At 35.8% G+C, this 23,326-nt stretch overlaps 1 protein-coding gene across 8 annotated transcripts in view; it reads left to right on the top strand.

Moving 5' to 3' along the window:
- CSNK1G3 (casein kinase 1 gamma 3) overlaps positions 1–23,326 on the top strand; it is a 112,983-nt gene that overhangs the window by 8,493 nt on the left and 81,164 nt on the right. For all 8 annotated transcript variants that reach the window (XM_079788311.1, XM_079788310.1, XM_079788313.1 and 5 more), the window contains exon 2: positions 22,398–22,823. In XM_079788311.1, the coding sequence (XP_079644437.1) occupies positions 22,646–22,823 (178 nt within the window). In that variant the 5' untranslated portion in view covers positions 22,398–22,645. The remainder of the gene's footprint in view (positions 1–22,397; positions 22,824–23,326) is intronic.

The following is a 23,326-nucleotide window of genomic DNA, read 5'->3' as shown; positions in this document are numbered from 1 at the left end:
GATTTTTGCTTTTATACTTTTTATACTTCTCTGTATTGTTGGAATTTTCAGATATGATTATGTATTATTTTTACCATCAGAAAAAAGAGGAAATGTTTTTTATTTTGAGTATAGAAAGTGGAATACTGGAATGTAGGATGTTTTCTTCCAGTTTATTTTTTTAACATAAAATTCTGCTGCCATGTATTACCTTGAATAAAGTGTGCCTCACATACACTCAGACCTTAATAATTGTCATTATTTTTAAAATTAGGCTTATTAAAATTATTTACTTTAAAATTTAAGGTTGAAATTGGCCATATGATACCTTTTGATCCAAGTGTACTTTATAAAAGTGGTAGAGTTCTGAATATTTTGTAATTATTAGTGATCTATTTTTTAAACTTGTTTGGTTTTGACTTGGCAGTATATTAGAGTACAGTATAGTAGAGTCAAAGTTACAGTCAGAGTTTCCTTTAGTAAAAAAGGAAGTGAAAAATGGTTTTTCCCTTACACCCAGTCTGTGTCATGTTTATTTTCTATTTCTGTGAAATACTTATTTTATATTCTAGTAATGAATACTTTCAAATGACAAGCAAATATAGTAGGTAATGTAATAGGGAGAGAAGAGAAAATTCCGTTATTACACTAGTCTTACTGTGTGGAGATTCATGGCTATAAGGCCGTTTGATAAAATTCTAATTTGGCATGCAAAAATAGCCTCCTATTGTGTTGGGAGTGAAACTAGTAGGTATCAGTTGTTGGTGATGTTAAAAAAAAAACAATTGGTGTTTGTAGATGCATTTTTAAAAATTGATCTTAGAGGAAGGGAGAGAGGGAGATAAAGACAGAGAGAGAGAGAGAGAGAGAGAGAGAGAGAGAGAGAGAAAGAAACAAACATCTATGTGAGAGAGAAATATTGATGGGTTGCTTCCCGCATGCTCCCTGACCTGGGATCCAACACGAAACCTGGTATGTGCCCTGACCGAGACTTGAACCTGCTACCACCTTTTGGAATACGACACTATAACTGGCCAGGGCTGTAGATGCATATTTTTTATAAGACATTATTTTATTTTTTCCTTTTATTCCAGGGACCTAAAAACAATATGAACAGTGTAAATTATAAAGAAGTGTAAATTATAAAGATGTGGAATCTTGTAATGCCAATTGTCATTTAAATATGGAATATTACTGACTCTTTTTTTCTGTTATATGAATGTCAAGGCATATTGTGGCTAATTTTTTCAAACATATTTGAGATTCTGAAAATACTTGTAGTTAATAAAATATCAAAATATAATCGGCCTTTTAAAATCATTCTTTTGAGTATTTCCTGATAATCTGTTGAAAGTTGATAACTGGAATGCATATTGTGTGCTTATTATATGCTCTGCTGTTTATCTAAATACCCTACAAGTGAAGGTTGTCTTTTGAAAACTGAAAAATAAAATCCTGAACTTTGGGAATGAAATAATTAAATAAGCTAAAATAAATTTTACTATATGCACTTGTTTAAATTTTTCCAACTGAAAATTTTTTTGATCCTTACGAGAGGATATGTTTATTGGTTTTAGAGAGAGAGAAAAATCCATTGGTTGCCTCCTGTATGTGTCCCGACTGGAATTGAATCCCCAGCCTAGGTATGTGCTCTGGCTGGGAATTGAACCTGCAACCTTTTGGTGTATGGGACAATACTCCAACCAACTGAGCCACCTGGCCAGGGCAGTATTTTGAGTTTACCAATCTCTCTCTCTCTCTCTCTCTCTCTCTCTCTCTCTCTCTCTCTCTCTATATATATATATATATATATATATATATATATATATATATATATATATATTGTGTGTGTGTGTGTGTGTGTGTGACAAAGTAAATGAGAGAAGAAAAATGGACAAATTTTAAATATAATCCTTGTAGTTCTTGTTGTAGAGCTGGGAGTGCTACCACTTACTAAAAGTAAGAGGAAAGGGTTTATGGAGAAGGCAGTTTGTCCCAAAGATTCTCAGTCCTGACATCACATTAACAATTTTTCTGGGGAACTTAAAAAAAAAAAAAGATAGATATTGGGATGCTACCCATGTTAATTTGTATTTGAGTCTGAGGATGGGTCCAGGACACTAATGATATATTTTAGGATTTTCACAGGTGGTTCCAGCATTGAAAATGACTGATTTATCCTTCTCTTTATACATATCTGTTAGCTCTTTTTTGAAAAACGACTTCCTTTTTTACTTTCATGTTCTTTTTTTATTCGGGAATGGAGGTATGAAGATAGACAAGAAATGCCTAAAAAATATTTGCAAGAGGATCAGGTTAATGAAGTGATTTCTTTTTATAGTTCCATACCCAGAATCCTTACTGAGGCCACTCTACTCATTGCTCGTTAGCAATTTTTTTTTTAAAAAAAAAAATATTTTTATTGATTTCAGAGAGGAAGGGATAGGAAGAGAGGTAGAAACATCAATGATGAGAGAGAATCATTGATTGGCTGCCTCCTGAACGCCCCTCCAACTGGGGATTGAGCCTGTAACCTGGACATATGCCCTTGACTGTAATCAAACCTGCGACCCTTCAATCTGCAGGCCGATGTTCTATCCACTGAGCTAAGGTGCTTGTTAGCAATTTTTGATAAGCAAAGCACCAAAATTAGAGGATTTTTGACATTTGGAAAATTTGTTAAAGGGAAATATGTATCAAGAATAAATTAAGGCCTCAATTTGGATGACCCGGGAAATCTTAAACTTCAGTGGTAAAAATTATATCTTTAAAGTTTAAGTTATAAAAAGGCAAGAAGAATTGTTGCTCTTCAAAAGTTTTTAATTTTAGGTTATATTTATCATATGTACAGTATCGTTGAGTTGTATTTTTCAAGGACTGAAGGAACTTTAATGGTTTTTTAGTTTAACTGCACTTCTGCTTTATTCTCTTTGTACAGTTCTTGACAAATAACTACATCTGTTTTTCCCTCAGTGAAAATAGTTTACTTTACTTATAGTGTATTGTATACATAGTATATTGTGTATATTGTACATAGTGAATGTTTACATATGTAAACATTGATACTAGGGTTTTATGGTTATTGTATCTTGTCACTTATGACAAATCAGGGTCCTTTTGGTGACTCATTTGATGTTGCTTCATAAGTCAAGAACACCTTTACTACTTAAAGCATTTTCTGGTGACAAAATGAGAGCAAGTCATTTTATGAGTTCACTATGTTAAATTTATTCAATGAACATTTTTTGCATGGTGGCATAATTAAATTGGGCAATTCTATAAATTTCAAGGGTCATATTTTTGCAAACTTTCTTAGTAGGAGATTTTGTGGTAGAGACATTTAAGCGTGGTTGGATTTTAGAGGACAAGTTATATGTGAACCTATGGAAGACTTAGAAGTATTTAGAGTTTACCAAAATACTTCAGTACTACAATAAAGTTAGTATCATGATAAGATTAGCATACCTCAAAGGAAAGAATGGGGTGGGAAGAGATTAACCAAAGAATTTATATGCATAAATGCATTGTCCATGACACAGACAATCGGGTAGTGAAGGCCTGGCGTGGGGTGGTAACCTGGGGGTAGGGGGCAAGGGGGGAAAAAAGGGGAAGACATCTACAATGATAAAGATAAAATTAAAAAAAAAAAAAGGTTACCAGAAACATTTGGCACATACAATTAGTAATGGAGTAATGGGTACAGTTTTACAGGACCCTAATTCCTTATCAACAATTCTAACATTGAAAATGCTCTGAAAAGCAAATTTTACTTTTATGTTTGGCACAAATTGATTTTTTTCACAAACCTGTGTGAAATGTGTATTTATTTAACATATTTGTAGATTTCTCTGCAGAAATAGTAAACGTTTGATTATAGTGTGTTGTCCCGGATTTCTGTGTGCCATTCTGCCTTCTCTAGGGGTGTTACAAAATATCTGATGTATGCACATTGTATCACTTGTCAAAACCCCTAAAATTCTGAATTCCAAAACATGTTTGACTGCAAGATCTTTGAAAAAGGAATTGTGGAACACATTATTTTGCTTCTACCCCTTGTTTCTTGATGGAAACTACTCAGCATCTTACTCCTCCGAGATGGAATTTCAGTAAAATGATGGTCAATTTCTTTTGCTTTTTTTCCCTTGTAAATATATACATACCAAAAGGCAATTGATTTTAATTTGTGTTTGTTTCTTTAATAGTGATTGAAAGCTTTTCTGTTTTTTTGACATCAAATTATTAAGACTGGTACTTGTGAGCCCCATTGGGGTCCCAGGAGCATTGTGTAATTAGGATGCTTGAGATGGAAAATGTTTTGGGTAACTTTGGCATAGCTGAGTATTCACACTTTAGTCCTTGGGGTTATGTAAGTTTACCTCTGTACATGATAACTTCATGCCAAAGCACCTGCAGGCCGCCCTCTTTTTACATATCTTGGCTTCCTTTTTCATAACAGAAAGAAGTAGGGGTGTGGTTCAGTGCTTCTGTTTTAGTTTTCTTAAACTTCCTTAATTTGTTTTTAAGACTTTACTGCAAAAATCTTTATACCTACTTTGGTTTTCCTCCCCCCATCCTGTGTGTGTGTGTGTTTTCTTTTCTCTCCTTTTCTTTCTTGCTCCCCCTCCTTTAAAATAATATCCCTCAAAGAGAGAAGTTCATAACTACAATATTCTATATTGGTAAAAAGTGTTGCTTGTTGAAAAGGTGCTAGAAATAAATCTGCATAGGTATTTTCCTAAAGATGACCTCCCTATAGGGGAGTGATTATTATTCTGCTTATTCATGTAGTGTTCCATATATGTGGTCTTTGCTTTCTTTCCATCCTTAAACACTGAAGGTAATGGGATGGTGAGTACTGTGGTGTATGCACAGCTTTTAAGCTGTGTTTTTGTTTGAATTTTTTGATTGTTTTTATTATAGTTGATTTCTAATATTATGCCATTGTGATCTGAGAAGATGCTTGATATGACTTCAGTCTTCTTGAATTTGAAGAGACTTTGCCTGTGACTCAATATGTGGTCCATCTTTGAAAATGTTCCATGTGCACTTGAGAATAATGTACATTCTGTAGCTTTGGGGTGAAATGTTCTGAAGATGTCAATTACATCCATCTGATCTAGTGAGTCATTTAGGATTGCTTTTTCTTTGTTGACTTTAAGCTGTGTCTTTGAGTTCACCAAGATACCAGGCACTACAAGGTATAAATCATAATGGGAGATATAAAACTTAAATTGTTTATGTACACTTGCTATGTGCTCTGAAAGCACTGTCATTCTCTTGTAGTACATATCCTATATAAGAAAAGCCTAATATGCAAATTGACCGAATGGTGGATCGACCGGTTGCTATGACGCGCACTGACCACCAGGGGGCAGATGCTCAACATAAGAGCTGCCCCCAGCCTGCAGGCTCCAGGCCAGCCAAGGCGGGTGCCAGCAGGGGCCCCTCGATTGCCCTGCTGGTCGCCCCACAGATCGGCCCTGATTGCCGGCCAGGCCTATAGACCCTACCTGTGCATGAATTTCGTGCACCGGGCCTCTAGTCACACTTTATATTATTGTTTAAGCTATGTGCTATCAGGGATTGTGATTGTCTTCTTTGCCATTTATATTTCCTGTGATTGGCACATAATAGGCCACTACTGATTACTTGTTTGCTGAATGCATGGATTAGTCATTTTTTATCAGGGAAAACTTTGACATGGAGCAGTTTTGATTAAATTCCTCTGAGCACCATGCTCACCTAAACCAGTTTAGTTTGCATCATCACAGTTGTATGAGATAAATTTCAAACAAATAAATTAGTGCTAATTTAAATAAAATAATAAACACAAGCATCTGACGTAGTTACCTAGGCTTAAAAATAAAGATATAATTATAGAAAGTTTTTTTTTTTTAATGGTAGAAGTTGATAGTAGATGCACTTATGGGCTAGCCAGTTAATGTAGTTAAAGGAAATATTCCACGTGTTGAGCATTTCTGTAAATATGACTTTGTTGTAAAACATTTTTATATTAAAGTTTTTCTCTTTTAAAATTTTCACACACTAAAAATCACTCCCTCTGTAATCAAGATACAAAGCAATTCCATCACTCCAAAATATTTCCCCATGCTGCTCCTTTGTAGTCAGCCCCTTCTCCTACTCCCAGTCCTTAGCAATCACTGATCTGTTCTCTGTCCTATAATTTTGCCCTTGTCAGAATAGCATATAACTTGAATCCTGTGGTATATAGCCTTTTGAATCTAGCTTATTTCACTTTGCAGAATGCATTTGAGATTCATTCATGTTGTAGTGTATATCAGGTTATTTTATTTTTATTTTTTTTTTGCTGCTGAGCAGTATTCTGGTATATGGATGTACCTCAGCATGTTTATCCATTCATGAGTTTGAAGCTTTGTTTCTTCCAGTTTTTGGTGAATATGAATAAAGCTGCCAGAAAACAAATTTTTTTTTGTTTTGTTATTTGTTTGGTGAATCTAAGTGTTCATATCTAGTATTGGAATTATCGGACATACAGCAGATGTATGTTTAACTTTATAAGAAACTGCTAAACTGTTTTCCAAAGCAGCTGTGCCATTTTGCACTTCCACCAGCAATGTAGAAGAGTTCCAGTAATAAGCCATTCCTAAAAGTTAAATTGGCTATATTGAATGACTTTTTAGTAATTAGTTAGTTTGATTGCACATCAGAATATCTTGACAGTAACATCAATTCTGAACATGATGCTTTTATTGCTGGAGGTCTATCAGATGGAGATGGTGATTTAGGGGAGCCTCACTTTACAGGGTATGCAGACTTCAGAATGCTTTGAAAGTATTCTTTCTTGCTGGGGAAATGCAACCCTGATTGCTACATATAAAAAAACACGGACTAGGCCTTTAACCCTGATGCTAATTTTGGGGATTAGGGTGCCTTTGGATAAATTCTGTGTCTCTGTCTTCAGGCTATAGCACCTAATTTGGGAAAGGATTCTCTTGGTTTAGACTGGGCAGAAGGAAATCCTTTCTCTGGAGAAATGGTTGTACTTTCAGCTTTTTTCTGTCACTTGTTTCATGTTTTCTTATCTGTAGAAGGTAACTTGGTTACTTACGATTCACTCTCAGTTACACTGTTTAGTCCTTTTATGATGAGATTTGACAATATTAGCGTTATATGTAAAATTCCCAAATGTTACTAACCTTGAGTGAACCTTTTACATTTGTGACCTTCGCATACATTAGACTATTGTAATTATTTATTTTTAAAATTAGGAAGTTAGCACTGTAGTTAAGAAGAAAGAATGTAACTTTTTAAAATAAGAACCATGTGTGAAACAGTATTGACTCCTGAGATACTTTCTCATTTAATCTGGCATTATCAGGGAATGGCCTGCTAGATAAATTAGAAGATTGAATTTATATTAAAATATTTTTTAACTGATAACCTTCATAAGTTTGTATTATTTTCTCAGTGTTTCTAAGCACATTCTGGTCTTTTCTTGCTGATACAGGGCTCTCATTCTGAACAACAGTGATAAAGCACTGTTCTGCATAGATGTCTGAATTTATTAAGGTATATAAGATTGTTTGTCTTCCTTGTTTTCGGTCATTTTTACTATTGACCTTAATTTTTCCATTTTAAGTTTGATTTCTAGTATAAACTTACTAGAGTTATTTTAAAATTAAAGTGGGGTTTAGGGGATCTTATTGTTTAGTGAACAGAATATGCATTTTTTGACCTCCTTTAGTAAATTTTTTTTCTTCTGGTTCGTAGCTATGTATTGGAGAGTTGAAATTGTAGAATAAATGGCCTTTGACTTGTGAGGTGTTGTTCCAATTCTTATAGTAGTATCTCTTAGAGCTACGAATTGGCTGCCTTCCCATACCCTTTTCTTTCCTCTATTTGAAAAAGGGATGATCATGTAAATAAACATTCCTAAATTTACAAGAGGTAGTTCATTTGTTCATTCATTTGCTCATTGATTCAGCAAACTTTTAACCAATGTCTGTTTGTGTACTATGGATTATAATAGATACTGGGGAGACAGAATTGAATAAAATATGCTTTCTGACCTGAGGACATCAGATTAACATATGGGCTATTTTGAAGTTAAAGAGTTAAAACATTGTCCCCTGTCTTTGTTGTAAATTGGTAGTGAGATGTAGAGATATGATCAGATTCAGTTTCAATATTTTTTCTACCATCAGAAAGATAAAAGTTTGTCTCTCTTTTTGTGATGTTAGCAGCAATTGAGGATCCTTGCCTTGTTCCAGTAATTCATTAGGAGTTGCACAATGATTATATTTGAATTCTAGAATTTCTTCCTTATTAGATGGAATACTTTTAAAGAGAAAATTCCCCTTATTAGAGTTGATCCTCATTATTCCCAAATTCCATATTTACATACTTTCTACTTGCTAAAGTTTATGTTCCTGATGCTTTCCCAATCATTCACAGAGATGTGCATACACAGAATAGCAAAAAATTTGAGTCACTTGATGTGCCATTTCCAGGTAAAGTTGAACAAGGGGACGAAGTTCTGCCTTCTTGTTTTACTTTGGGGGCTTATTGAGTGCTTTATTTTATTTTATTTTTATTTTATTGATTTTTTACAGAGAGGAAGGGAGAGGGATAGAGAGTTAGAAACATCGATGAGAGAGAAACATCGATCAGCCGCCTCCTGCACATCCCCCACTGGAGATGTGCCTACAACCAAGGTACATGCCCTTTGACCGGAATCGAACCTGGGACCCTTCAGTCCGCAAGCCGACGCTCTATCCACTGAGCCAAACCGGTCTCGGCTTGAGTGCTTTTTTAGGGGTGATTTTAAAATGGCCCCCAAACATAGTGCTGAAATACTGGTTAGAGTTCCTAAATTCAAAGAGGCTGTGATGTGCTTTATGGAGAAAATAACATGTGTTAGATGAGCTTAGTACAGGCATTAGTTATAGTGCTGTCGGATGTGAGTTCAATGTTAATGACTCAGCAAAATAAGGTATCTTTTAAACAGAAACACATTAAAACAAGGTTATGTATTGATTAGCTTATGAAAATGTGACGAGGCTTGCAGGACCCTAAGCCTGTATTTTTCCTAGGAGCAATGGCTCAGTGTTGGCTGTTTCAGTGTTTGCAATAACTTTATGGAACCTAACTACTGTGCATCAACTATTTTTAGTTTTGCTAAGGACAGAAGAATATCCTTTTTTAAAAATAGATATAAAATCATGCTGTAGAAAGTTGGCATTCATGGAAGTAGATGGTCATTAAGAGGGTTGGTGAGACCTTTTCTGGGGCAAGTTTATTGCTCTATTCCCAGCACCTTAGCCTGTGTCTGGTACAAGGTAAAAATACTCAGTATTTGTTGAATGAAAGTAAGTGCCCCGCAAAAGAACATGACTTTCCTTTGTGGCTTGGATTTTAAAATTTAATACCATTCCTGTGATTGGAGCTTGTAATCAAGTTTATGTTTATAGATAGAGATTGAGTGAATATTTCAGTAGTATAAATTTAGTATGACCTCTACTTGATTTTTGATTCCCATCATGCTTAAAGGGGAAGGAGGTGAGGGTGATCCATGATTTTTTGGGTGTATGTACTATAATGAATGCTTACCTAGCTGGACATTTTCAAATTAAACATTCTTTCAACTATTGAGACTCATTAGCTATGATAAGGGGTATGTCAATGGGAATAAAAATTCACCTGTGAAATTGAAAAGATGAGGCACAAAAGACATTTTGAAGACCTACGAAATAATCATCCTAATTACTGAAGAACGGTCAGACCTGGATAATTAGAAAATTTATTTAATTAGACTTTAAGTAATATTTATGTATATTAAGAAAATTTATATTTTAATAAAAGTTCTCATTTAAAATTTTATTCATGCCAAAACCGGTTTGGCTCAGTGGATAGAGCGTCGGCCTTCGGACTCAAGGGTCCCAGGTTCGATTCCGGTCAAGGGCATGTACCTTGGTTGCGGGCACATCCCCAGTAGGGGGTGGGAAGAGGCAGCTGATCGATGTTTCTCTCTCATGGATGTTTCTAACTCTCTATCCCTCTCTCTTCCTCTCTGTAAAAAATCAATAAAAACAAACAAACATATTTTAAAATTTTATTCATAACCGATTATAATGTAGTATATTTTGATACTTCTCTGCTAAGTTGCTTCCAAACTTAGAAATATTTTTCACTACAACTCATGGAAATAAATTTGCCACAACCTATAGAAATTTATTTTACCTTGTGACCCAGTGATACATATACATTCATATAAAAAAACCAAAGAAATTTCCTTAAACACAAGTGTTCGTATTACATATGTGCACTCCATTTTCTTTTCTATTTGAAACTATTTCTGAAAAAAAAAAAAAAAACCTGCTGCTTAGGACCTATTAAATTGGCTTAACAACCCACTAATGATTCATGATCCACAGTTTGGAGAACACTGCTCTAATTGAACTGGTGATTTTTAAAGGCGAGAATATCCTTGCTTTTAATAGGAATATACAAGGGACATCACTCAAATCAGGTTTCAAAAATGTGAAGTTTTGTAGATGATAGTTACTAAATATTTCTGAGACAAAAATAAGTTTCTGTGGTATGTAATTGAAATTGGTCCCCAACCCCCCCCCCCCCTTTTTTTTTTTTTACTAGCTTCAGCTCTTAGGGCTCGGCTCTTTGGGGTTAGCTGGCTTTTGGGCGCTATGTTTGGCTCTTGAGAAGAGTCCAGCCTCTTCTCTGCTTCTATATGTCGATCTCCATTTTCGACATTACAGTTAATGATTTAGCTTTTAAAAATAAGTGTTTAGTCTTTTCTAAGACAACCACAGTTGAGCTCATGCCAGAAACCAGTATCTGGGACACTTGCTGCTAATAGAAGCATATGATGTAACAGCTAGCCCTCACATCACAAATATCCTTACTCATTTAGATTTAGGAGAATCCTAGGGACATGTATTGTAATTTTTATAAAGACTGAATAAGGCATTTGAAACAGTGAATGGTTCATTTCATATAGTAAATATGGTTTTTTTCATTTACGATAACAAAGCAAGTGAGAAATCAATGCTTTGACAAGTAATGTGAAGAAATTAATTTTTAAAATGTTCATTCCTTATAATTTTGTATTTTAAAGAACATTGAATAACATGCTGAACATGAAAAGATATCTACAGAAACTTTTACTAAATGTTACAGGTACATAGAACAATTCTATATTTATTGCAAAAATAGTTTAGAGGCTAGGTAGAACTAGCTCATTAGAGTTTACTTGAAAACTTTAGCTAGCTCTGCGTGGTTTTACAAGAGGCAGAACATACTATACGGATATGTTCTCACACTACTTATTCTGTTTTATGTAGCTGCCACCTAAAGGAGGTCATTTGGCTCTGTAATATCCTAAATTATTGGGCCATGCAGTTTAGAAAATGTGATTTTATGTTTTGAAGATTCATTAGTGTTCATCAAACTAGAAGTATGCCAGTGGCCTACACTTCTACTCATATAATCAGATTATGTGTAATGTTTTTTGTATTTAGCAGCTCATTTTTATCTTTATTAGTGGATGTTACTATAGCAAAATTATAATTGTTTATGAAAGCAAAGCAGTTGATTATATTAGTTCATCTATTCTCAAGGACAATTTGAAAATGCATCTTTTTGATAAATTTAGTCTAATATATACTTGAATAAATCAATATGCTGAGGATAATTATAGAATCAAACAATTTATAAATGTCTTGTTAACATTTATTTATGCATGTTCATGTAGCTTTATGCACATTAACTAAAGGCATATCCATTCTTTTTTTATTGTAGAAGGTCTGAATTTCAGTTAACTTGTAATATATCTTATAAAAGTCAATGTGTTATAAGAAATTATAAGCCTGGCATATTTCTATGAAACTTTTCTTCTCTCAATTTTTATTTCTATGGATGACTGATTTTTAAGTTTTAAAGCTGTATTTTTTCACTTTCTTTTTTTAAGTTTTGAATTTAAAACTTCTCAGAAATTTGTAATCATTTCTATTAAATGCAACTGTAGGTATAATACAATAAATACTAGGATTATTTGTGAGCTTTTTAGCAACTGGTATTTTAATAGACACTGAATCTTGTATCTACTTATATTTCTGTTTTTTTGCTTGACTATTAGAAAGCAGAAAAATAAATTTATTAAGTATAGGTATTGAACTGCATTTTGTAAATTAGCATTACATAGTTTATTTCTAACATTATTTTACTTTCTTTCTGATTTCTCAGTCCTTTTGTTGTATGTGTGTGTGTGTGTGTGTGTGTGTGTGTGCGCGCGCGCCTATTGTAAGCTGCCCTAAGTACTTTTCTATAACATGGTTGGGTTTTAAGTAAAGTACAGATGTTATTTAGTTTTTAGAATAGATCGTGTACTTAGATTGTTTCAAAGTAATTCAGTGAGAAAATAAAATAACAATATGCATTTCAGTAGTTCTTAACTTTTTTTAGGGTCATATATTTTGGTAATTGGTTGAAAGCTATGGATTTTCTCCTAAAAAAAAATTTTTTTTTTTACTTTATTAATCTTTAAAAGGAGTTTGGGAGGGGGGGAGAGAGAGAACAGAAACATCGATTTGTTGTTCCACTTATTTATGCATTCATTGGTTGATTCTTATATATGCCCTGAACAGTGATTGAACCCACAATTTAAAATGCTCTAACCAACTGGGCTACCTGAGCTACTCGGTAGGAGTTGGATTTTCTCTTAAGAAAAATGCTCAGGAGGTCCATGGATTTCAGCTTAAGAACTCCACAACTCTCTCTAATATTGGTGACTCTATTTTCATTCTAAGCAAAGCAAAGCAATGCAAAGCAAAATAAAGCAAACCAAAACAAAAACTATGATTTGTAGAGTCACTTAATACTTTACTTTTTAATCATTTGAAATATTCTTATCAAGGCTTGAAAGTGCTTATTTAAATTTATTTTAGGATAAAAATTAGTTTGTTCATAAAATTAGTAATTTTATTAAATTAATGCCTATATAAAGTAAAATATTAAAATAATACTGAAATATATAAGTAATTGCCTCTTCTCTTATATCTCCAGTCTTTGTATTTTTTAAAAGATAAAAACACACCTTTTCATGATAAAACTCGCAACATATTAACTATGGAAGGAATGTATCTCAACAAAATAAAGTTCATCTATGACAAGCCCACAGCTAACATCATTATGGCAAAAAATTGAAAGCTTTTCCTCTAAAATCAGGAATAAGACAAGGATTCCCACTCTCATCACTTTCATCACAGTACTGAGAGTTCTAGCTAGTTCAATTAGGCAAGAAAAAGAAATAAAAGGTATCTGAATTGGAAAGGGAAAAGTAAAATTTTGTTTGCAGATGCATTATATTTTAACTAGAGGCCCGGCACGCGAAATTCGTACATGGGTACAGTCTCTTGTCCTGGCCTGCAATCAGGGCCATCTTCCCTGGCTGCTGGCAGCTGGCCCCGCCCCCCTCTACCACCCTCCCCCGGTTCCCGATTGCCCAAATCGGAGCCTGCTGGCCAGGGAAGCAACCAAAAGGTTGGCCAGCAGGCTCTGATCTGATGATCAAGTCCTTTGGGCTGGGGGCAGCTTCTGTGTTGAGCGTCTGCCCCCTGGTGGTTAGTGCACGTCATAGCTACCAGTCGTTCCACTGGTCAGTTGATTTTATTATATAGGATTCTATACCTAAGAGTACTGAGATTTTAACTCCCACTTCCCCTTCAGTCTTTAAATGTTTGGGTAGTTATGTTTACTTCATCTATTGCTTAGTTTTGACACTTTAAATAATGTTCTTACATTTCTATTTTTCATTCTAGCAAATTTTATATTATCTATTTACTTTGTACTTTGTAAGGTACAGATATTCTTATCTCTCCCTATTCTTCCTTCTACCTCTTCTATTCCCCCTTAGCTGAGTGCCTATCAATTGTAGTGTTATTTTAACACTGTCAAGGTTGAAAAAAATTATATTCTCTTCGATCACATATATCTTGCATTTGTGGGGTGTAATATGGATTCTAAAAACTGAAAATCAATTAACCATTCTTTCACTATTAGGATTTGGAGTAGAACTAAGTAGTATTTTTGTGTTACTCTTTCTTGATTAGCACTTTCTGGGCCCCTTTTTCTCTGGCTCAGGAAAATTTCTTTTTGAAAATTTCTTTACCTAAATTTTCCTTGTTCTCTCTGTTAATTTCTATTAGTTGAAAGTTTGAGGTATTGAATGTCTTCTTTCTGTCTTTTTTCCTTTATTTTTTTGTTCCTTGTATTTTCATTTTACATATTAGAATTGTTGCCCCATTTTATTTTTGGTTATCATTTAATGTGGCATTGTTTTTTTTAGCCTATGTATTTATTATTGTTCTTCTCCAACGCCTCTGAAGATCTAATGGTTTTCATTTTTGTTTTTCTTCTCTTCTGATTTTTGAATGATCTGCTTCCTTCAGATTTTTTTTACTTGCTTTTTTTTGGGTTATTTTTCTTTCATTATTAGCTTTCTTCACTCATCTAGTGATTCTTGATTGTCAGTTCTTGTTTGTGAATGATGGGTTAGGTTAATATTTCTGGGTAAGTGGTTTTGATTTTCTTGCTATCTTTTTTTCATCAATCTCTTGGAGACCTGTGTACATGGATGGTGCTCATTGACCAGTCAGTTCATAGGGTGAGCACGCAGGGAACCAGTCTTTAAGCAAGGGGTTTTTCAAAATGCCAGATCGGAACAGGTTTTACTCTCTGATGCCAACATATTCTCTTTCCCCACTCCTCCCCATTTCCCTTTGGAACTTTCTTTGGTTTCTTTAGAGATTTGTTTTTGTTTTTTTCTTTTACATAGCTTCCCTCCACTTTTCACTGCTGCTTACCATTTCACCTATTTCCTTTAGGAAGCCTTTCTGGACTTCTGTCTGGCCTTACTCAGCTGTGGTCTTCTCTGGCACTTAGTTTGGGCATTAGCTTCCTTCATTGTTTCTTCTGTCAGTACATGCTTCTTTTCTTCCATCTTCCTAAAGTTTGTTAATATTTCTTATCTCCCTCTAAGTCTCTGTATTGATAATAGATATACCAAGTTACTGATAAAAATCGAATATTGCCACAGAAGAGTATATCATAGTAAGAACACCTTGCAATTTTGTAGATTAATGATTTGTATTTTTTTGCTGTGTCTATATATAGTCTTTCTGTTTATACATGTCTTGAAACCTGTGTACATGAATGGGGGTTATTGACTGGTGGGTCCCCCACTCCTCAGGTTGTTTCAAATTAGGCAGCATTGTGGTGTTGTATACACTTATAGTATGGGCTGGCAACTTTGAGGTGTTGTATATACTAATAGTGTAGGCTGGCAAGGGGGAGCTGACCTACACTGCAGATCTACATAGACAAGCACAGACCAGACTTTGGGAGGTCACAGAATTAGCAAGAAAAAAACTAGAGGTAAAGTGGATAAGAATATGACCTCAGGAATACGATTCTTTGCAATCATATTCTTTTTACAGCACTTACTAATTTTATGACGCTGGTCGAATTAGATGTCTCTAAATTTTAGGGTTTTTATTGGTAAAATTAGGGATTGCAATAGTATCTTATGATTGTGAGAATTGATGAGTTAATCTAAGTACTTAGCAGAGTAAGTGCTCAGCAAAGGGCAACTGAAGATAATTTAAATAAAAAATCTAGGTTACTGGATTTTATTGAAAAATTAGAATATCTAGTATTCTTGAATGGTAACAGTTGTTTATGGCTGAGTAATGTCTGCCCCTTTTAAAATGGGGTAATTGCTTTCCAGTTTGCCATAGCTCCCAATATTCCTTTTTTAAAAAAATACATTTTTATTGATTTCAGAGAGGAAGAGAGAGGAAGAGAGAGATAGAAACATCAATGATGTGAGAGAATCATTGACTGGCTGCCTCCTGTACGCCCCCCCGCCCCCACATTGGGGATCGAGCCTACAACCTGGGCATGTGCCCTTGACCAGAATCGAACCTGGGACCCTTCAGTCTGCAGGCCGTAGCTCTATCCACTGAGCCAAACCGGCTAGGGTCCAATATTCCTTATTGTCTTACACTTTGCTTGTTTCATTCATTTATGTTATCTGCTTTGCCATTTAGGCATTTGGATTTGTGACTCTGAGGCTTCTGGTATCAGTAATAGCTAAAAGAATATCTAGTTTTTAGAACTGAGTTTTCTTTGGCATTAGGATGAATCAGTACAAAAGGCAGAAATATAGACAGTATTAGAAGAATAATTCAGGCAAGGGAATGCCATCTCATCCAGGAAGTGACTTAGGAACGCTTGTTGCACTTTGGTTGGCTTATGTGGGGTTTGGTGATGTGCTTCAGGTGAATGAAGAGCCTGTTATGGGGTCTGATGATATGTAACCGGGAGGGCTTTAGATAGAAATCATGCAACTGAAGCCTAGAAATGTTTAGAGATGGAAATAACTCATTTATGATTCTATAATAGCTGTTGACTGACCTAAGTGCCCAGCAGTGTGCTAGGTTCAAAGATCACAGTTACATAAAATAAGAGTCCTTGTAATCAGATACAGTAAGTAATTATCATACTGTGCATAATATAAGAGTATCTTTAGAAATCTCCTGGTCTAATCCTCCTATTTTACAATCACTAAAATAAGATTAGACAGATTAAGCCTTGTCTAAAGTTTTATAACTATTTGGGATTCCAAGACATCTTTTTTTCTAATCCTGTGCTCTTTCTAGTATTAGGCAGCATTAAAGAGGTCTGGATAGCAAAGATCCCAAGATCTGGGAGAAGGGTTCAAAGATTGGGACTTAGGTATGAGGGAAGGTTATGTTACCTTATATAAGAGTTACTCTTAGAAGATTGGAGCCAGAGTTTCTTCTTGCGGGCTTGAAGAAGTAAGTGTCCATGTCAGAGAAACCCTGTGGCAAGGAACTGTAGGCAACTTCTAGCAATTGCAGGTACCCTGTAGGACCTGAGGGTGGCTTCCATCTGGAGAGCTAGCAAAAAGCTGGGCCCCTCAGTCATACACTGCAAGGTTATGAATTCTGCCCACAATCTGAAGGAACATGCAAGAGGATTCTTTCCAACTTTAGTCCCCAGAGGAGAATGCAGCCTAGCTGATACCATGAATGAAGCCTGTGAAAACTCAAGTAAATGACTCAGCTGAGCCATATCCAGACTTCTGATCCATGGAAACTGTGAGCTAATAAATATGTATTGCTAAGTTTTTGATAATTTGTTATGCAACAATAGAATACTAATACTTTTGAGTCCAAGTATATTGTATTTTTTAGTGTAGTGTCATTGTATAATAAACACAACACTTTGCCATCTAATTTGAAATACATAGTCTACACTCCATTTAAAAGCATGATAGTCACTGCAGTTTGTGGTATGCTGGGCAGCAGTGTGAAATGATGAGTGCCACATAGGATCTCTCGCAACTACTCAACTGTTTGTTCTCTTATAGCATAATGCAGCCATAACAATACATAAACAAATTAGCATGGATTCATCTTCATAAAAATTTACTTATGAACACTAAAATTTTGAATTTTATATAATTTTCATGTGTCGAAAAATATTATAATCCTTTTATTTCCCCAACCATATAAAAATGTAAAGACCATTCTTAGTTTGCAGCTTGTACAAAATAGGCCACAGGCCGGATTTAGCTGAAGTTTGGCTGGAGTTTGCTGACCATGGCTGTGGATAAACTTTAAGGCAATTCTGCTTTTTTTAAAAAAATCTTTATTGTTGAAAGTATTACATAGGTCCTTCTTTTTCCTCCATTAACCTCTTCCAGCCTGCTTCCCCCTCCCCCAGGCCCTCACCACCCCATTGTCTGTGTCCACAGGTTATGCATATATACATACAAGTTCATTGGTTGATCTCTTCCCACCCCCCCTCCCCTGCCTTCCCTCTGAGGTTCAACAGTCTGTTCATGCTTCTGTGACACTGGGTCTATTTTTGATAATTAGTTTATTTTTTTCATTAGATTCCACATTTGAGTGAGATCATGTGATACTTATCTTTCTCTGACTGGCTTATTTTGCTCAGCATAATGCTCTCCAGGTCTAGGCAATTCTAATATTATTTGATAGGTACTATCATAAGGAAAGTATTAGCATTATTTGAGATTCTTAATAAGAAAATATTTTAATAAAAATATAATTTGTTAAAAATATTTAAAAAACGAAAATTTTTTTATTACAAGTTTATGGACAGTTTCCTGAATGTGGTGAACTAGATGGAGTAAAGTAGGAAACAGCTTCATTTCTCACTAATTAGTACAGTTGGCCCCTTGAACAATGCAGGTTGGAACTTGTACGTGGATTTTTCTTAACTGACCCTTGTAGTTCAATTTCTCTGCACAGGTGGAGGGAGGGCTGACTGTAGATAATTCATAGATATTTGGCACCCCCAGCCACTCATGTTGTTCAAGGGACAACTGTATATACTTTGATTATTCTTCTTCACTCATAGATGATATCCTAATGAGTTCTGCCCCATTCCATTTCTTCAACTTAATAGGACTTTTAACAACTGTTTAATAGTTTTAAAATCCTGTTTTCTAATTTTAGTATTAGAGTCATCTTGGAATCTGTTTTCTTTGTTTCCCAGTTGTGGGTACATTCACTGCTTATTTGCATGTCTGGTACTTTTTAACTGTATGTAGACATTATGAATTCAACATTGTTTAGAGTCTTGATTTTTTGTCTTTTCAAGTATGTTGAAATATGTTCTGATTCTGATGCACAAAATGAACTAACAAGCAAAATAAAGACAGACTTACAGATAGAAAGCAGGCTGACAACTCTGAGGGGTGGGGAGGGTTGTGGGGTTGGGTTGTGGGGTGGAGGAATTCAGAAAAAAAGAAAAAGGAAAAGCTCTTGGGCACAAATAACAGTGGTGATTGCTGGGGGCAGGGGAAGGAGGTGGAAGGAAATAGAGGGAGGCGGAGGAAGAGGAATGTATAGAAGGGGGTAAATGAGATGGAAGGAGACTTGACTTGGGGTGGTGAACACACAATACATTGTACAGATGATGTGTTGCGGAATTGTGTAACAGAAACCTATGTAATTTTGTTAACTAATATAACTACATTGAGTTCAATAAAAAGGAAAATAACATTTTAAAAAAGTATGTTGAATTATGTGCTGAATGCAGTTAATTTAATTGGAGGTATTCTTAATCCTGTCTAGGCTTGCTTTTAGGCTTCAGTTGGAACAGTATAGTAGTTCTTTCTCTAGGTTAGCGATTTTCAGCCAGTGTGCCACAAGAATTTTTAAAACATTCAGTGCTTGACTATTTAGTCAGGGGCATTGACCTCTTTTCCCTTAGATTGTCAAATAAAAAAAAATGACAATAGCCAACATAACAATAACCATCTGGTGTGAAGGAATCAAAATTATACCTTTTTTTTTTGTCAGATCGGCAAAAAAACATATTTTTTTGGTGTGCCGCAGAATTTTAGTAATTAAGTTTATGTGTGCCATGAGATGAAAAGGGTGAAAATAACTCCTTTAGGTTATGGTTTCTACTCTTAAGACTTGGTCTTTGTGGTGTTTCATCTGAATTCCTGGGGTATTAATGAGGTTCCTCCAGGACTAGACAAGAACTTTAAGGTCTTCCAGCACCGTGCAGGCTTTAGTGTCTCTGTTCTTCATTTGTCCCATTAGTAGCCATTGTCTGCTAGGTATTTCAGAATATTGCCCCTCACATATGTAGCCTAGCCTTCTGCCTTACCATTCCCTAGCCCCCAAACTGCACAACTGCCTCATCTTCAGCATCATGTCCTACAAATTCCACTCACTTCAGCATTCTCAAACACTGATCTGTGATCACTGTTTGCTGCCTGAGCTTCACCTGCCTGGGCTGTAGTCAGATAATTGTTCTAGACAGACAGCTTGGGCGAAGGCGAGACCCACCTTTCCTGTTTCTCCTTTTTTCAAAGATCAGTATTCCCTGCCTAGTATCCAATGCTTTAAAGCAAGTGCTTCATACGTTTTTGTCCAGTTTTATAGTTATAGCAGGAAGGGAAGTTCAGTATCCAGTTACTCCATTATGGCAGAAAACAAAATAAACAGTATATGTATGTCAAATTCAATTCTGTTTTATATATACCAAACAGATGCTTCACCTGCAAAATAGAGTATGGTAAATATAATATAATCCTACCTAATAATAGACAAATATGCAAATTGACCATACCTCCGCTACACCCAAGTCACGCCCACCAGCCAAAACCACGCCCACCAGCCAATCAGGGCGAGTATGCAAATAAACCGAGCCAAGATGGCTACAGCCACCGAGAGCAAGGTTTCCCAGGCAACAGAGGGAAACAAGCTTTCCGCCTGCCCTTGACAGGCCTAAGCCTCCACTCAAGCTACAAAGTTTCAATTATAGAAGGTAAACAAATTCAAACAGAATGGCGGCAGCCACGGAGCTGGAGAGACCAGGCCAGGGTTGCCCGCGGTAACGGAGAAAGCAAAGCTTTCCGCACACCCTGGCCGGGCTCAGGCCTCTGCTTAAGGCTACAAAGTTTCAATTATAGAAGGTGAATTAACTCAAACAGAAATGGCTGCCGGTGGAGCATGCAGGAGGCTTGGCTCCGCTCCAGGCTACAAAGTTTCAATTGTAGAAGGTAAATAAATTCCAGATACCTGGCCTCCGCTTGTGTCGCCAAGAGGCGTGGCTGGCCTGCAAACCACCACAGGCCCCTTGCTCAGGCTGCCCCATGCCCCAAGGGAACCCCCACCCTTATCTGGGACACCCTTCAGGGCAAACCAGCTGGCCCCCACTCCTGCACCAGGCCTCTATCCTATCTAATAAAAGAGTAATATGCAGATTGACCACCACTCCAACACACAATATGTCTGCCCCCATGTGGTCAAAGATCCGGCCCCCATGTGGACACAAGATGGCCACCACAAGATGGCCAGCAGGGGAGGGCAGTTGGGAGGCACCCGGCCTGCAAGGGAGGGAAGTTGGAGGCGATCAACCCTGCAGGGGAGGGCAGTTAGGGGTGACCGTGCCGGCAGAGGAGGGAAGTTGGGGGCAAACAGGCTGGCAGGGGAGCAGTTAGGCATCAATCAGGCTGGCAGTGGAGTGGTTAGGGGGTGATCAGGCTGGCAGGCAGAAGCGGTTAGGGGCAATCAGGAAGGCAGGCAGGCAAGCAGTTGGGAGCCAGCAGTTCTGGATTCCCTCGAGGGGTCCCATATTGGAGAGGGTACAGGCTGGGCTGAGGGACATAATCCCCCCCCCCCCATGCATGAATTTCATGCACCGGGCCTCTAGTATTATATATGTGTGTGTGTGTGTGTGTGTGTGTGTGTGTGTGTGTGTGTGTGTGTGTATGTAGATTGGATGTTAGGACTAACTGCATATTTGGGTGGGGGTTGCTGAAAATCAGAAAATACTTGTCGTTTAAACCCTTGTTATGATTGCATTATATAATAAAATAATTTCTGAAATAGGAATAAAAAGGCCTTGATATTGATCCTAGTTTCTATACTAGTGAGTATCTATTTCAGTCAAAGTGTCTTTAATTGCAAATAATAGGAATCAAATTGTTCAAGCAAAAATAGACACATTTAAGCTTGCAAATTTACCGCAGAATTGAGATATGGTTGATGGGTGAAATTCCTAGAGAACATGAATGGGGCAGAAGTCTCCAAAAGCTTTGAAATTTTTCTTTGAGCTTTAGTGTTTTCATCAGTATATTAGAAAATTAAAAACCTACCTTCTCTACCTAATAAGGTTGCTGACTGCCAACATTTCTTAACCTTGCCAAATTACTGTATACTTATTTTTTAAGGCCTAGTTCAGATGTTACGTAAGAATTAATTCTTTTTCTTGATAGGTAGCAAAAATGATCTTTGTATTATCAATTCTGAATACCATTCCCATGTACAACTGGTGGGTAATAAATATTTGAATAAATGAATATCAAATGAGAATATGTATTTGACGAAGACTTTGGAAATTAAGTTTCTGAACATGTGGAAGATATTTTTATTAAGACCTTTTACCAATTTGCAAAGTATTCTCTTTTTCTGCTTTTAAATTGAAAATCTTATAGTAACTTATTGGAATTTTTATAGTTTTTTTTTTTTAATTGAAGTGATTTTAAGTTGGAAGGTCTGGGTTAGTGAATGTATATTGGCTTATGAAACACTCAATACATTTTTGTTACTTTTTTAATTTTAAGAAGTAACTGAATCCCTAATTTCTTTGTTTTGTTTTTGTGAACTCTCTGTATATTCTTTATAGAAATAAAGAATAATGATTAATTTAATAGTCGACTGTGGTTTGGTTTATAGTGGGCATCAGTAAATAGCAATAATCCATTGCCTGAACTTGTGTTATTAACTTCCCCAACATATATATTTTAATTCTCTAAGTTGACTAATTTTCTTCTCTAATTATTTTAGTTCTCTATCAAGATCAGCGCACATCATTGAAAAGAAAATTTTGAAGACATGTTTTGCTGAAAAGACAACTGAGAAAAATCTTACGAATGGGATGAACACGCACCAGTTAATTGACTACCTACTGCAATTTGAATGTTAACATTACCTGCCTGGTACAGTTACCTAGTGATGTACCTGTTCTCACAATACCCTATTTCAGTGTGCTTGTCTTGATTAAAGAATTCAAAGTGGAGTACCGCAAACTTGATATGGATAATAAAAAGAAAGACAAGGACAAATCAGATGATAGAATGGCACGGCCTAGTGGTCGGTCGGGACACAACACTCGAGGACCTGGGTCTTCCTCCTCTGGAGTTTTAATGGTTGGACCTAACTTTAGAGTTGGAAAAAAAATTGGATGTGGCAATTTTGGAGAATTACGATTAGGTAAGACTCTTTTGTTTATTCCTTTATGTTGCAAGTATTTTTAAAAAAATGAAAGATACTTTCTAATGAAAATGATTTAGTTATTTATTGCAATAATTTTAAAGAATATGAATGTTGTAAATTTTTTATGTACTTGAATATTTATTTGTAAGGAATTCCCTAATTTATGAATATTTATTTACTTGAGATTAGCCATTCAGCATATGAAAAAAAAAAAAGGAAGTAAATGATAAAGTCCAAGCAGGCTGAAATAGGTGCCAGGAAAGCCGTTTCAGTGTATACCTTAGGAATGATATTTAGGCTACTTTTTCAGATTTGAAAACATTTAGTAACTGATTATTTTGGGAGAATATGTATGGCTTAAAAATCAGTAAAATTTACATGGTAATTTATTCACTCTCCCTCCCCCAAGTATATTCAGGGTGGGGCTCAGGGTGGGGGACACAAAATATTGTTTCAGTAACCTATCTAATAAAAGGGTGATATGCAAATTAACCATCACT

Source organism: Cnephaeus nilssonii, assembly GCF_951640355.1.
Source record: "Cnephaeus nilssonii genome assembly, chromosome: 2".
Lineage (NCBI taxonomy): Eukaryota > Metazoa > Chordata > Mammalia > Chiroptera > Vespertilionidae > Cnephaeus > Cnephaeus nilssonii.
The sequence above is the reverse complement of the archived record's forward strand: the minus strand, read 5'-3'. Positions and strand labels throughout refer to the sequence as shown.